Source organism: Dendrobates tinctorius, unplaced genomic scaffold (genome assembly GCF_039654945.1).
Source record: "Dendrobates tinctorius isolate UK_male_01 unplaced genomic scaffold, ASM3965494v1 ptg000029l, whole genome shotgun sequence".
Classification (NCBI taxonomy): Eukaryota; Metazoa; Chordata; class Amphibia; order Anura; family Dendrobatidae; genus Dendrobates; species Dendrobates tinctorius.
Genome location: NW_027361697.1, coordinates 31,691,393 through 31,707,763, shown reverse-complemented (window position 1 = coordinate 31,707,763; position 16,371 = coordinate 31,691,393). Strand labels below are relative to the sequence as shown.

General features: G+C 41.8%; 1 protein-coding gene across 1 annotated transcript in view; it reads left to right on the top strand.

Annotated features, from left to right (window-relative positions):
- The first annotated feature begins 7,529 nt into the window (after positions 1-7,529).
- The window catches only part of LOC141085895 (calcium-activated chloride channel regulator 1-like), a 62,347-nt gene continuing 53,505 nt past the window's right edge, over positions 7,530-16,371 (top strand). The window contains exons 1-3 of the mRNA XM_073571512.1: positions 7,530-7,688; positions 8,204-8,341; positions 10,462-10,612. Coding sequence (XP_073427613.1) covers positions 7,530-7,688; positions 8,204-8,341; positions 10,462-10,612 — 448 coding nt within the window. The remainder of the gene's footprint in view (positions 7,689-8,203; positions 8,342-10,461; positions 10,613-16,371) is intronic.

Below are 16,371 nucleotides of genomic sequence, written 5' to 3'. Positions count from 1 at the left end.
GAGCGCCAATGGATTTTGATTCACTTCACTGTGAAGGGGAAAAAAAGAATTAGAAAACAATGCACATCCATTCACAGGTTCACTGCCGGACCAGACCACATTGCAATAGTTACCAAAATCAGTTCTGGCTCGCGGCATGGCACGGTCCCAACCAGGCAGCAGCGGTGTTGCCACTTGTTCCCAGAGCCCTCGAATCACCACATTGTCGGAGTGCTGATGGTCACGGGTGTACCACAACTGTACTTGCTCTTGCACTAGGTGGATGAGTTGTTCTTTATCTATATCCAGTGTGGCTTCTTCCCATTGTGAAACCTATAGATAAAATAGAAAAAAAGAATTTTAAGTAAAGCTGAAAAAAAATTGTATTACAACTCTGAAGAAAGGAATACTTACACCCAGTCTTTCCTCCTGAGACACATGAGCCCGACGACCCTGGGAAGATTCCTCTCCACCGGACTGCTCCTGCTCTTCATCACTGCCAGTTACCTGTAAAGAAATTAAATGATTTAACACATGTGGAGTATTGCCGGTCAATACATACCAATCAGTAAAGCAAATGTGATTATATAATCTCTGTCCAGTCCACCCTGGGAAGAAGTCTGTTCTTCACTTGAGGACATGGTTGAAGAGCAGGCAGCAGCCAAGTGAAACATTACAGAAAAGAACATAAGAAAAATTAAACTTGTAAAGATCCAAAAACAATGTAGACCAAAAAAAAAAAGACAACAATACTTACATCACAGGCAGTAGTCCAACACCAAAACAGTCAGCACAGGCCAGGGACAGATAGCAGCAACAGGAGCCAACCGCAGCACCAGGAGATGACCATGGGAAAACCGCTGCACCAGGAGACACCCACTGCGCCAGAGAGAATCGGCCAGTCTACACGGAACAGAAAAAGCATTCAGAGAGACAGACATTTACAAAGCTTCTATACTTACATAGAGAGTGTTGTCCTCACCACGACAGAAAGCAGCACCAGGAGACAAACTGGAGAAACCCGCTGTACAAGGAGCCAACAGGAGCCAACCACTGTACCAGGCCAAGTGACACGTCTAAAATTAAACAGAAAAAAAAATAATAGAAAGTACAAACAGCAGTGAGGGTGGGTGACATTTTCTAAGGTTCTATACTTACATAGCCAGTGTTGTGGTATCGTCCAGAGTCCAGAGAGTTATGGCCTTGCTGTGTCCACACTTCCTTATATAGAGCTCTCAATTATCAGGTAGATAACACACTTCCTGGACCAACTCATTAAAAAAACACATGCGTATAGAACGTATGTGTGTACTCATGTCCTTGCATAGCATGCGTTCCCATAGATGGTAATGCGTTTATTTGACACACTCATCTGCATGTGCACGACTGTGCATATTTGCCGGATTTTTGCCAATTCCAAAAATTCTAAATGATGCATTCGCCGGACCCCGCAGCACACAGAAAAGCAACGCATGCGTACGCTGATGCATGCGAACTGATGTAAACGCAAGTCCCTGCGTACTCCATGTTAATGATAGGGAAACATGACGCATACAGATTGCTGAAGATAAAACGCTGCACAAACAGACGCAAATGTGAGACCAACCATAATGTATCAAAAATGCAAATTTGAATATACTTTTTGTATATATTAAATATTTTATTTGAGGGTCACAGGTGATTGGTATAAATGATAGGTGGAGTGATAAATTGGCCACGCCCCAGATGAACGCAAATTTGGTGAAACTTGACTCTGGCTTGGTCTGATTTACTTTTAATAAATCTAATCTCTTGTAAGGGTGTGTTCCCACGGTGAGTAAACGCTGCGGGTTGGATGCTGCATACATCTGCAGTATCCAACCTGCAGAGTCGAAATGTTACAGCATAGTGGATAGGACTTCAAGAAATCCTATGTCCACTATGCGTTCACCGATGCCCGAGGCTCACCTGCGGAGACGGACATGCAGTGCGTCTTTCCAGATTGCAGCATGTCAATTTATTTAGTGGAGACGCGAGTCTCCGCAAGATAAACCTCACCCGTACAATGTATTGGACAGGGTGATTCTGCTTGGTTCAATGAACACATGCAGAATCACCTGCGTTCAAAAGCCGGGAGCGCTTTTGACTCAGTGGACATGTGATACATCCAAAGCGCTGCCTATTACTGACCATGCGCAACCGGCCTAAAAAGAATAAACATCTTTCAGAAGGAAAATCTGAGATAATTCACAATTTTGGATTTTTTTCACTTGAGTGTTCTACATACATATCCATAGGAATATGAGAAGGTGAGGCTGCAATTATTTTCCCATGAGAATTACAAGAAGCAAAAAAGTAACCTGTTTGGAATTTTGGAAAAAAGGAAGTGAGCGCACTGTTTTTTTGGATCTTCAAAGTTGAGTTCCTTATCTGAGAATTATGCTATGATAGTGGGTGTTTTAGATGTGGCTTGTGACCAGCTCTGTGTTATGCTAGTGTATTAACTCACTAGGGAAAATAGGTAACGCACTAAAAACTGCAACTGACCCTGCTGGTTCCTGTATAGCTTAGAGATCCTGATCCTGCAGTCCCTAGAGGTTTGTGTGTGAGCTGAGAGAGCCCTAACCTCAAAACAGATGATGGCAACTTTGACTTATGATGCCTGAAAGGCTGTCGAGCCAATTCACGTTGCTCTTAAAGAATTGGAGGGCAGAGCAGAGTGCAAATTACCTACAAAAGGGAAAGTGAGAAAGTGTTCTGTACTAGAAAGAGATCCCAGAGGGAGTAAAGCAAATCACAAAATAAAGGATAAAATACATACTGTTAGAGAATATGTCACCTAATTTCTAGGAGAAACTGAATATATGTGCAGGGTGAAGAACATAAATAGCAGAGAAAACCCTAGCTTGTCTTTCACTGACTGGCTTAATCTACAACAGTATGGCTGGGCATCCAAATAAGGCTATTACCAGCAGGAAATACCAAATGATAAATCCAAAGGGAATTCGTAGTTATATTCCGCGCTGCCGCTAAGACAAATTCCATGAGAATGCTGTATGATTGCAGTGGTTTTATTCTACGCATTTCAGGGGTCTCATGCCCCCTTCATCAGGAGATAGCGCACAGTACATACAGGTATCACAGACATAAATAGTTTAGTTTAGAGAGGACGCTGGATTTCAAAAAAATGAGCGCCAACAAGTCAGATGATGCAGTGTCAAAGATCAATGACATCACATAGTTAACAATTCAAATGAGATATATTACAAAAATGTGAGTAGTATAAAAGATTGTTGATTAAACTTACATTTCCAGAAAAGTCAGGTTTATGATTTTAACAGGTAAAAAGAAAATGAGAAGAAAAAAAAGGAAAAGAAGGAACGGATATCTACTCAGATGGACAAGAACCTGTAAAAGAAGGGGATATTCCTGTTCATAGGTGGATGCTTTACAAATGGACTACCATGTGGAGTCCGTAAACTACTTTTTCTCAAGAAAAACATTGCATTCTTTATAATAAAGGTCAAATAAAAACATGATTTTAATTCTTTAACTATAAAAAAACATATAATTTAAGTTAAACTATGATAATTTGATAAATATAAAATTATTTTTTTATGTACCAAAGAAAGGGAGTGGGTTTAGAGATGTATTATAAAAGGAAATCAGGTGCAGCAACACATGGGAGGCTGTACAGCAGCCAGCTGCTGCTCAGAATAAAAACGCAGGACTAGCCCGGCAAAGTGAGTGAGTCGCTTCACTGATGTAACAGTGTACTTCCTAGGAATCCCAGGATTACATTCTGGAGAGCCCCCACAATTAAGTATCTAATAGCCCCTAGCCGCCTGAGAGCCCATGCTAGCCCCAACGGTGGTTATACCATGAATTCTACCAAAGGAATTTTTAAATGTGGTACTAGAAATTGCTTATGCTGTTCCAATATAAATCACAAAGCTGACTGTATAATTTCATTTTCTACTAAAGAAAAATTTATGATCCCTTTCTTTCTAAACTGTAACTCTGACTTTGTTATTTATGTCATTGAGTGCCCCTGTGGCAAGCAATCTGTGGGGAGAACCACACAACCCCTACACCTCAGACTGAATTCCCATCGGCACAATATTAAAAAAGGCCTGCTCACTCACAGTCTGTCCAGACATTACACCTTGGTGTATGATAAGAATTTTAAATTGCTTGAAATCAGCCCTATCGACCATATACCCAAACATACACTGGACAGATCCATGAAATTAATTAGAAAGGAAGCATATTGGATCTATAAATTAGGGAGTCTGAAACCACAGGGTCTAAATGAAATAACGGAGGTTTTCATCTAGAGAGTGGAATTGTTATCTATATTTATTTTCACATGCTGTGTAATCTATGAAAAAATTGGCCATTTGTTTATGTGTTTTCATTTATGAATTTACATCCAATTTGACTGTCAGGCGTATAATGGAATAATTTCTACTTGAATGTGCAGTTTCTGTTATATGAATTTTACATTCCTACCTCTACAGTTTGTGTAATTTCATAATTTGAGTATTTTTATACTATTATGTTTATAGTCTTTTTATATTCACTTTTATATTTTTTCCCACATCTATGGATGTGTTCATCCGAGGTTTCCATATATTGTGTCAAGTATAGATTTTATTTTATCTATTTATTTATACTCAATTGTTTGTGACTGATGCCCTTTGTGATAATTTTTACCTATTTTTGCAGTCCCCACTTTGTGAAAATTATTCATATTTTTATATTCAATAGAGCCCTTTATTTAGTTTTATAATTAACTACACATTCCTGTGCCTCCTTGATCTAATGCTTATTTTTATTTTTGTTTATAATTATTTCTAAATCATCTGCTTACTCATAGTCTGTGCGGTAACGTCACACATTTTTTCTTTTTATTTATGAAAATCCCTCTTCCATGGACTTCTTTGGAATAAACTCCTTCATGCCGGCAAAGATCTGTTTTTGTTGTTGGAAGTAATCATTTTTACACCCCTGTCCTAAATAAATCATCTTCGTTACAATTGTTGTCCTAAAAAGCTCTTCTTTTAAATCAAGTCCTGGTAGGTGCTACTAATTATGCTTGTTTCACAGGGAAGAATGACCCCGATCATTAATAGTAATGCGATCCTCCTTCAATCAGCCTCCGTACACAACCTGCTGATCCCTAGCGATTAGTGAGCAGTATATGTTTGTTACTGCCACTCCCCTGCAATGATAAGGGTGTGTGCACACGCTGAGGATTTTGCTGCGGTTCCGCAGCGGTTTTGGCCGCTGTGGACCCGCAGCAGTTTTTGCTGCGGTGTACAGTACCATGATTCCCTATGGGAATCAAAAACCGCAGTGCAGACGGTGTGGATTTTTCCTGCGCGGATTTGCTGCGGTTTTCAATCTGCAGAAAGAATTGACATGTCAATTCTATCTGCGGATTCTGCTGCGGTTTGCCATCTCCTCCATTGAGGAGATGAAAAATCGCAGGGCAAAACCGCAGAGCAATCCGCAGGTAAAACCGCAGGTATTTTGACCTGCGGTTTCACCTGCGGATTTTACAAAATCCGCACGGATGAATCTGCACTACAATCCGCAGTGTGTGCACACAGCCTAAAGGGGGTTTTACACATAGCGATATCGCTAGCAATATCGCTAAAACGTCTCTGATTTTGTGACGTTATAGCGATATTGCTAGCGATATCGCTATGTGTGATACTTACCTCCGACCGGCTCCCCCGCTGTCCATCGCTGATCGCGTGAGATCGGGCGGCTCCATTTCTCATTGTCTGCTTCCTGCTGGGCTTCCTGCTGTGTGAGACGAGCGACGCGTGGAGGCGGGCGGGAGGACGTCAGGATCGCTGTGTGTGAAAGGTGAGTATCGTGCGCTGCGTCGCTGCTGCATCGCTGTGAGATCTTTCTGTGTGAAAGCTCACTAGCGATCATTTAGCGATGCACCAGCGATCCTGACCGGGTCGGATCGCCGGTCGGATCACTGGTGCATCGCTAAATGTAAAAGGGCCTTAAGACTTTTGTGTTTTGTACTGATTACAAAAGCTGTCTGCGATCCTTACATCAGTGAAGCGACTTACTCACTTTGCCGGGCTAGTCCTGCGATTTTATCCTGAGCAGCAGCTGGCTGCTGTACAGCCTCCCGTGTGTTGCTGCACCTGATTTCCTTTTATAATACATCTCTAAACCCACTCCCTTTCTTTGGTACATAAAAAAAATAATTTTATATTTATCAAATTATCATAGTTTAACTTAAATTATATGTTTTTTTTATTGTTAAAGAATTAAAATCATGTTTTTATTTGACCTTTATTATAAAGATTGCAATGTTTTTCTTGAGAAAAAGTAGTTTGCGGACTCCACATGGTAGTCCATTTGTAAGGCATCCACCTATAAACAGGAATATCCCCTTCTTTTACAGGTTCTTGTCCATCTGATATCCGTTCCTTCTTTTCCTTTTTTTTCTTCTCATTTTCTTTTTCCCTGTTAAAATCATAAACCTGACTTTTCTGGAAATGTACGTTTAATCAACAATCTTTTATACCACCCACATTTTTGTAATATATCTCATTTGAATTGTTAACTATGTGATGTCATTGATCTTTGACACTGCATCATCTGACTTGTTGGCGCTCATTTTTTTGAAATCCAGCATCCTCTCTAAACTATTTATGTCTGTGATACCTGTATGTACTGTGTTGTATTTCCTGATGAAGGGGGCATGAGACCCCTGAAGCGTGTAGAATAAAACCACTGCAATCATACAGCACTCTCCTGGAATTTGTCTTAGCGGCAGCGCGGAATATAACTACGAATTCCCTTTGTATTTATCTTTCTTCTGGTCATTGAAGACCTGTGGATCTGCAGCAGCCGCTACCTACACGCTCTTATCTCATCCTAACCAGGTGAGCATATTACAAGATATACTGTCCTCTGTAACGTGGATAAGACCCTATTGCGCTTTTTGTCTCCCTCCCCCCTTTTTTTGTGCAACAGCAGGAAATACCAGCAGAGGGAAATTATATAAAGCTGCACCCGAAAGGAGATAGAGCAGACATATGAGTAAATGAAAACACCTGCTACCCTAAAAATAATGAAGTAGTGATAATAGAAACTAAACACCAGATAAAAAGTGTATCTCTGTGGTTTGGCAGAAAGAGAACCCGACCACAAAGCACAGGCTCAAGGGTTCGGACACAGACGCATGACACTGATTGTGTTAATTGCTGCATCTTGGAAAGTCTATTCAAGTTACTTTTCATGGTCTTTCTTTTGAATAGATTTTAACTGCTTTGTGAAAGAATTCTTGAGGCATATTTCAGAATTATGGCTACTGTATGGTAAATGATTACATAAAAAGGTAGGGCAAGTTTTCCTTGTTCACATAAATGTAATGTACCTAATAAAAGTGTCAGCAGAAAAGCTTCCTTTACTTTCATTTACAGTTACAGTACCATCACCTCCAATGGTAACAGAGAACATTGCAGGGACAGAGCAGGCGTATATAAATCTGGCTTTCACAATCAATTCTATCAGTGAAAGGTACATAGCAGGGGATGACGCTCCGGATATTAGTGGGTTTCATTGTGACATGTGCAATCTTCTTGAAAGCTGGGAGTTCTTTGGTTAAGCTTGAAAATGGTGGCTATGAAGACGTTGTCATCGCCATTAACCCAAATATAAAAGAAGATGTCAAAATAATTACGAAAATCCAGGTAATTATTACATTCTTATATAAGGATTATAGTATCATGTTTGTGCATTACTTTACTCCTGTTTTGAGTAGTACGAGCTTTGGGGAAAATGTACACAATAGGATATGGAGGAAGAAAAAATGAGAAAATGGTATTGGTCACTTAGAGGATTGTATGGTGCTCCAGTTACGGTATTTAAAATTCCACATGAGGCTGCCATGTGTCTTGGGAGAGACCCCAGGTAAAAATGTCCTGAAAAAGAAAAAAAAAACTTAAAAAGGTTGTGCTGATGGAAAAAGCATCACTTGCAGCAAAGATGGACAATGAAGATTTTTTTTTATTAAGACAACTCATTTCAATGCGGGACACGCGTCTTTATTAACTCAAAAAAATCGAACAGATCAGCAACCAACTGATTGGTTACTTCTGAGTTGTGATGCACTGTAAAGCTCCAATACTTGCCAGAAACACAACTAATGTAAACGATTAATTATAATCTAGCATGTGTTGTTTATCTGTATTTTATTTTTTTTCAGGATATGGTGAACGAAGCAACTACATATCTGTTCTATGCTACAAAGAAAAGACTTTTTATAAGGAGTGTGAAAATTCTAATCCCTCCATCCTGGCCCAACAGAAATTACACCAAGAGTAAAACAGAGACCTATGACAAGGTTCAGTATACTTATAAAATTTGATCTAAATTAGAAAAGAAATTCCTCCAGAGATAAATATATAAATATCAACTAGTTTAAGTAAAATTGAAGATTTTGTGATAATAATTATGTTATTAAACTTACTTTCATTTTATGAGATATAAAAATGTTCCATGAATCACAGTCCTGCCAAATTTATGAAAATTGCTCTTGTATTCAGTAAGATATTGATTAAAAACATACTCTTCAAAATGGATGTAATCATTTATGTCACACACTGTATATATATATATATATATATATATATATATACACACAGTGCTTAACATAAATACACTGCTCAAAAAAATAAAGGGAACACTAAAATACCACATCCTAGATATCTCTGAATAAAATATTCCAGTTGTAAATTTTTATTCATTGCATAGTGAAATGTGTTCAGAACAATAAAACATAATATCAATGTAAATCAATATTAATATCCCATGGAGGTCTGGATTTGGAATTATACTCAAAATCAAAGTGGAAAATCAAATTACAGGCTGGTCCAACTTCAGTGGAAATGCCTCATGACAAAGAAAAGATGCTCAGTATTGTGTATGGCCTCCACGTGCCTGTATGACCTCCCTACTGTACAACACCTGGGCATGCTCCTGATGATTCAGCAGATGGTCTCCTGAGAGATCTCCTCCAAGACCTGGACTAAAGCATCCGCCAACTCCTGGACAGTCTGTGGTGCAACGTGACGTTGGTGGTTGGAGCGAGACATGATGCCCCAGATGGCTCAATCGGATTCAGGTCTGGGGAATGGGTGGGCCAGTCCATAGCTTCAATGCCTTCATATTGCAGGAACTGTTGACACACTCCAGCCACATGAGGTCTGGCATTGTACTGCATTAGGAGGAACCCAGGGCCAACCGCACCAGCATATGGTCTCACAAGGGGTCTGAGGATCTCATCTCGGTGCCTATTGGCAGTCAGGCTACCTCTGGCGAGTACATTGAGTGCTGTGCGGCCCTCCAAAGAAATGCCACCCCACACCATTACTGACCCACTGCCAATCCGGTCATGCTGAAGGATGTTGCAGGCAGCAGATCGCTCTCCACAGTGGCTCCAGAATCTGTCACGTCTGTCACATGTGCTCAGTGTGAACCTGCTTTCATCTGTGAAAAGCACAGGGTGCCAGTGGCAAATTTGCCAATCCTGGTGTTCTATGGCAAATGCCAAGTGTCCTGCACAGTGTTGGGCTGTGAGTACAACCCCCATCTGTGGACATCGGGCCCTCAGACCATCCTCATGGAGTCGGTTTCTAACCTTTTGTGCAGACATATGCAGATTTATGGCCTGCTGGAGGTCATTTTGCAGGGCTCTGGCAGTGCTCCTCCTGTTCCTCCTTGCACAAAGGCAGAGGTAACGGTCCTGCTGCTGGGTTGTTGCCCTCCTACAGCCCTCTACATGTCTCCTGATGTACTGGCCTGTCTCCTGGTTGTGCCTCCAGCCTCTGGACACTACGCTGGCAGACACAGCAAACCTTCTTGCCACAGCTCGCATTGATGTGCCATCCTGGATGAGCTGCACTACCTGAGCCACTTGTGTGGGTTGTAGAGTCCGTCTCATGCTACCACGAGTGTGAAAGCACAATCAACATTCAAAAGTGACCAAAACATCAGCCAGAAAGCATTGGTACTGAGATGTGGTCTGTGGTCCCCACCTGCAGAACCACTCCTTTATTGAAGGTGTCTTGATAATTGCCAATAATTTCCATCTGTTGTCTATTCCATTTGCACAACAGCATGTGAAATTGATTGTCAATTAGTATTGCTTCCTAAGTGGACAGTTTGATTCACAGAAGTTTGATTTTACTTGGAGTCAGATTCAGTTGTTTAAGTGTTCCCTTTTTTTTTGAGCAGTGTGTGTGTATATATATATATATATATATATATATATATATATATATATATGAAAGAGAGTATAGAATAATACAGTTTTTAGCAATCTGGTCCATACTTTGGTCATGTAATGTTCATATGGAAAGACCATAAGCTCCTATATATCAAAACTATACATGTTCAGATTGATTGCTATGCCAATATTTTTTTTTTTATTACTTGCTAATTTTCTGGAATTATCCCACCTAGGCGGATATTATTATTGCTAAACCATACCTGAAATACAGAGATGATCCATACACTCTGCAATATGGACGCTGTGGGGAACCAGGAAGATACATCCACCTAACACCTAATTTCTTACTGGATGACAATCTAATCTCAGTATATGGACCTCGAGGTATGGAAACTTTTTAGATCAACAAATTGGATATTGCTTTACAGAAAATTATTGGACACAGAAAATAGACAGTTGAAACAAGGGTTTGCATTAGAAAACTCAACGAAAAATATAGTTGTCATTATCCAGACTGGGTTTTGAGTCCTGTCTCCCTCTTTCCCGGTCTGGCCATGTCAGGGGTTAACTTTTCTCTGCCTCTTTCTGGTGTCAATTCTGCTATTTCTATCCACTGCATCCTGCAGGTGGTGTCAGTTATATTTTCTGATTACGGCGTGAGTAGCTGACTCTGGCGATTCCCTGATTTGTCCTGCTGTGTTTAGCTGTCTTTGCCCTTGTCTGTTACTTCATCTCCTCCCGCCCCAACTCTGTGCGTCCCTTAGTGTTTGGATTTCCCAGTATTTGACTCGGAATTTGCTCTGACCTTATTCTGTCTCTTGCTTCTGGTACTTCAGCTTCTGACCGGCATTGACCCTCTGGCCCGGCTCTGACCCAGTGTTTGTTACTTCTCTTGGTACTCAGTTACTCTCTGGTATTGACCCGGCTTGTTTGACTTTTCTGCTGCCACCTGGTGGTAGCCTCGCTGAAGTGCTCTGCTCTGTGCTGTATTGCAGCCCTCACTCCACTCTGCTGCCATCTAGTGGAGTGTGCATTTACTTGCAGAGCTGCAGCATGACAATAGCTTTTTTGTAGTAGTCATTAAATATTTTTTTAAAAATTACGACCTCAAGGGAAAGAAAACATGACACCATACATCAAAATTATTTATACCTGAAAACATCTAATAATGGTTGTGACAACCATTTGGCACCTTAACAAGACCACAAGCACTCTCCTGATGAACCCCAAAAAACTAAGGGGAAACGTGTTGAGGACAGGGAGATAAGCTTGAGATGTTCTATAGTTATGGGGACTTTTGTGTTTTTTTTCTGATCTACAAAACAGATTGTTTGCAGACATGTATGCTAACTAGAGGTGAGTGGATAGATCCAAGGAGGATCAAGTTTGAGTTGAATTTACATTACACACAGAAAAGGGAAGAGAATGTCCCTGCATACACTGACAATTTGTGTGCTCTGAGCTCCTGCAGTGACAGAACGTGTACGGCACTGGATTCAATACTGGTATCGCTCCAAAGTGAGCGCTATCAATCAGTGTAAGGGGAGGATTCTAATTGAGGGGGGGGGCACTGAATCCCCCTCAGTAACACATCTAATAAAATTGTTTTTTATATAAAATGCCATAAGTAAATCTACAGTATAATTTCTATAGAAGCTAAGTCTCCTATTTGAATGTATAAATGGTTCAATTTGATTTTCAGGGGTATCAGATGTTTATGTGCATACTCTTTTGTGGCAAACACTCTGAAATACAGATTGGTTCTATAACATACAGCATGTACATCATAGTATCCCTATATCACATATTAGGTTTTATGTGATGTGGTTTTTATAGAATTTCAAAAGAACTAAACAATAAAGCAATATTTTCAAACAACATTAATTTGAAATTAAATTTTTATTTCATCCTAATCTTCAATGTTAAACATAATTCACTATGTAAAAGCAACACCTAATTTCTTTAATCAGTGGTGGAAAACGTTTATTTTTATTGCATTTTAAACCCATTTTATACTGTCATAGTCCCATAATAATTCAATACAATTTCTTTGAGCCACTGAACACCATTGAATTTGCTTTTCAATGTGAAAAAAAAAGTTGAAGTATTTACATAGTTCATTCAGTAAATTTTATTTCCCTAACATTATATCCCAAACATGCCCCTCCTACTAAAAATAAAAATTGGTAGAATTAATTTTCTTTGGTTAGTAACTCAATTACTGTATCTTACATTAATCTCATGCACACAACTTACGGTAATTTTCTAAACTAATGTTTTCGATAGGCAAAGAGCATCCAAATTTTAAAATAAAATATTTTTCTCTATGTTCTGCCTAATACATTACAGATACGTTTTGATCTACTGTAGGTCTTTATCAAGCATACGTAATAAAGCCAAAGGTTAAAGTGTGCTACCCAATCAAATTGAAGAGATCAGTCACACATAATCAGTCACACATAATTTAGATTCGAAATATCAATAAATCCCCAGCAATAGCAAAACAGCTAATGCATCAGTCAGCTAAGATAAATCTAAAAATCTTTACTGAAGGCTCACAGCCATATACAGTAGCTCTATAACACACCTGCGTCTGTATCCATTAAGCGCTATCAATAGCAGCTATGGCGTCCCTTGCATCAGGTAACTCGGTCAACTGACCAGACTCCTGGTTCATTTGGTGAGTATCAGTGACTACACATGGCACCAAGCAATTGTTATGGGTCGCCCTCGCTCTGCACCCAGGGCTGTGGGGTACTCGGTACCGGGCCGGTGTCAGGGGAAAGTGCGTGTCACTGCAGCGGTGACCCGGTCCGTGGCCCTGGGCCCCAATATCAATGGCGGTTGATGTTATTGGTGTTAGAGTTTATATGAGTAGTTCGTGACACCACCCGTGGTGTTTGGCAAGTATGGTGTTAGGCCAACGCTGCATACATATCCGCTGGGACAGATGGTGTGGTGCAGCAGAGATGGTATAGCTCCCCACAGGTGGAGCTGTAGTCCCAGGGAAGTGTAGGTGCAATGGATGAGGAGAAGCACAGAATGGTGTTGATGCTGGTACACAGGTGTAGAGGTGCTGGAATAACTGGAGGACACCAGAGTATGCGGTTCCAAAGCTTACTCACTGTTTGCAGTTCACACCACTGCCTGCCTCTGTACTGTGTTCTCCAGGTCAGGGCCTCAGCCAACCTCCAGGCAAGATAGGATTCTCCCTTCCACACTCCACCAATGTGTACCTTTCTGAACGACTCCTCAATGCGCCTTTAGGTGCGAAGCACTCCAGTACTTAGTTACCCTGGAATGCCTCTCTCAAGGTGTACCTAGTCTTTACATGTATAACAGACAGCTGTAGCCTGCTTCGGGGACTCCTCACTGAGTCCCGGCTCTCTACTCGATTGCTGTTGTGCCCCAAGTCTATGATGGGAGTAAGGCATTAGCGGCTCACTACTCCTCCGGTGTCTGTAGCCGGACGTAAAGATCCAATCAACCTTGGAGACCGGGCCCCGACCTTTGCGCTCTCTGGACTCTCTCTCTTTCTCAACCTGCTTCCCACCGTCCTTCTCTTCTCCTTCGTTCCGATCTGTTCTATCTCTCTTATGGAATCTGTAGTCTCCATTCTACGTCTCCTTCTCTTTCTCTTTCTTCCCTGAGAAGCTCGTTCCACTAAGACCAGTCCTCAGCCTCTCCTGACTGACTGTCTTCCTCCGCCTTGAGCTCCTCTCAGGCTGACCTGCTGTCAGCCTGCTCTCTCCCTGGTCTCTCCCAGACTGACTAACATGAAATCCTACACTTTCCCTCTCTTTTATAGCTAACTCCACCCATCTCCCCAGCACCTCTTGTGTTACGAAGCCAGGGACCACAAAAGGCAACCTATGACCTTTCCAGCCTAAAGCATGGATGGGTCCCTGCTGAACTATCTTGTGTGTGGGGTGCAGGTGTGGAGCCTTGTCAGGAGTTCCCACCTTACCTGGATGGTGGGGCACTACACCTTAGGAGAAGGTGCAGTACCTCTGTAGCGACTGAAGCCTCAGGGGCTCCACAGTTACCACCTGGTTATTAAACACCCAAATATGGAGGACAGCCAGTTGATGTGGACACCAGTAATGGACGCTGCAGGACAATGCAAAGAAGAAAGAAAATGATATGGAAAAGAGATGTCTAAACAGTATGAAGACATCAAAATTATGCAACTGCCACCAAATCCCAGTAACGGTGAGGTGGGGGGATCACATCATTTGTGATTTATTCAATTTACTCCCTTATTTTTACAAAAGCAATGGTAAATTAATCAGCACTGTTCAACTTAAAATAAAACATATTTTTGAAAGAACTAAACTAAATGCCCAAGCAAAGTCATATACTAGGGTCAGAATAAGAATTTGTTTTCAGTGCATAATGGCTACACTAGCAAAAAATGATCATGTAGGGCAGAGGCGTAGCTAGGGTTTTGGTTCGGGGGCGGGGGGGGGGGCGAAACTTCTGAGTGGGCCCCTAACCAGAGAACCTCAACAGATGACCGCGAAGCTGCCAAAAATAATCTATATATAAAAAGACTAATATTGAAATTACCGCCATATGGTCAGTGGTCAGACCGACATGACTTCTCCAGCCAGGACTCGGCTACAGAGAATACAACAAAGACACGATTCACTTCTCACATTTTCAGCACTATCACCAATTGGACTATTCTCAACCTGCACAAACTGCTCATCCTGCTGATACCCCAATACTGAGCCGCTGCTGCCGTATGTGTCCCTATTACTGCACCTGATACCCCAATACTGAGCCGCTGCTGCCGTATGTGTCCCTATTACTGCACCTGATACCCCAATACTGAGCTGCTGCCATATGTGACCCTATTATTGCACCTGATACCCCAATGCTAAGCCACTGCTGCCGTATGTGTCCCTATTACTGCACCTGATACCACAATACTGAGCTGCTGCCGCATTTGACCCTATTACTGTGCCTGATGCCCCAATACTGAGCCACTGCTGCCGTATGTGTCCCTATTACTGCACCTGATACCCCAATACTGAGCTGCTGCCGTATGTGACCCTATTACTGCACCTGCTACCCCAGTACTGAGCCGCTGCTGCCGTATGTGTCCCTATTACTGCACCTGATACCACAGTACTGAGCTGCTGCCGTATGTGACCCTATTACTGTGCCTGATGCCCCAATACTGAGCCACTGCTGCCGTATGTGTCCCTATTACTGCACCTGATACCCCAATACTGAGCTACTGCTGCCATATGTGCCCCTATTACTGCACCTGCTGTGTGGTTCTGTGTGACCTCTAAATTTTAAAGCAACCCTCTACAATATAGTGATGCTGGGTGCAAGTGCCCTAGAAAACACTGCCCACATTTTGTCCCCTAGAATGTAACAGTGCCCAGTGTGCCCCTTTGACAGTCACAGTAACCCAAGTTCCCCTATAATAAGTGCCCGCTTTACATTTAGTAATGTCCCAAGCCTCCCCCCTGTATGGCTCCTCTATACACAGTATGATGCTCTCTTATACACAGTATAATGCCCCCTCACTGTATGATGTCCCAGTCACTATAATCACTGTATGATGGCCCCCTAGATAGAACCATATAGCACAGTGGTCTCCAACCTTTCTGACCTTGAGAGCCACATTCAGCTTAGGCAGAGGGTCGCGAGCCACATTCACCTCCCATCTCCTTCAAATTAGTGTCACTCAAAACCCCCATTACAGGTATAGTGATAACCAATGCTTTTCCACATAAATCATTCCAAAGCATCACACTGAGATCCAGGGGTTCCCACAATCCCCCCATTCAGTATTCTCCCATCAAGGACTCCCAACACACTGTCACATCCAGCTTTGAGCACCTCCTCTAACAGGTAGTACCATCCTCCAGCATACCATACCTAAAACATTTCTAAACCCCTAAGACCAGGATATGTGCATCCAGATCTGCTCTTCTGTGCAGGGCTACACACGTAAATCACTATTTTGTGATGTACTCTTCATACCTGTTTGCTAGACCTGGAGCTAATGCACCATGCTGGCAGACAGTCGCAAGCCACAATTCATGGGACCGCGAGTAACATGTGGCTCCCGAGCTACAGGTTGGGGACCACTGATATGGTATAATACACCAGATAGTCCTCAA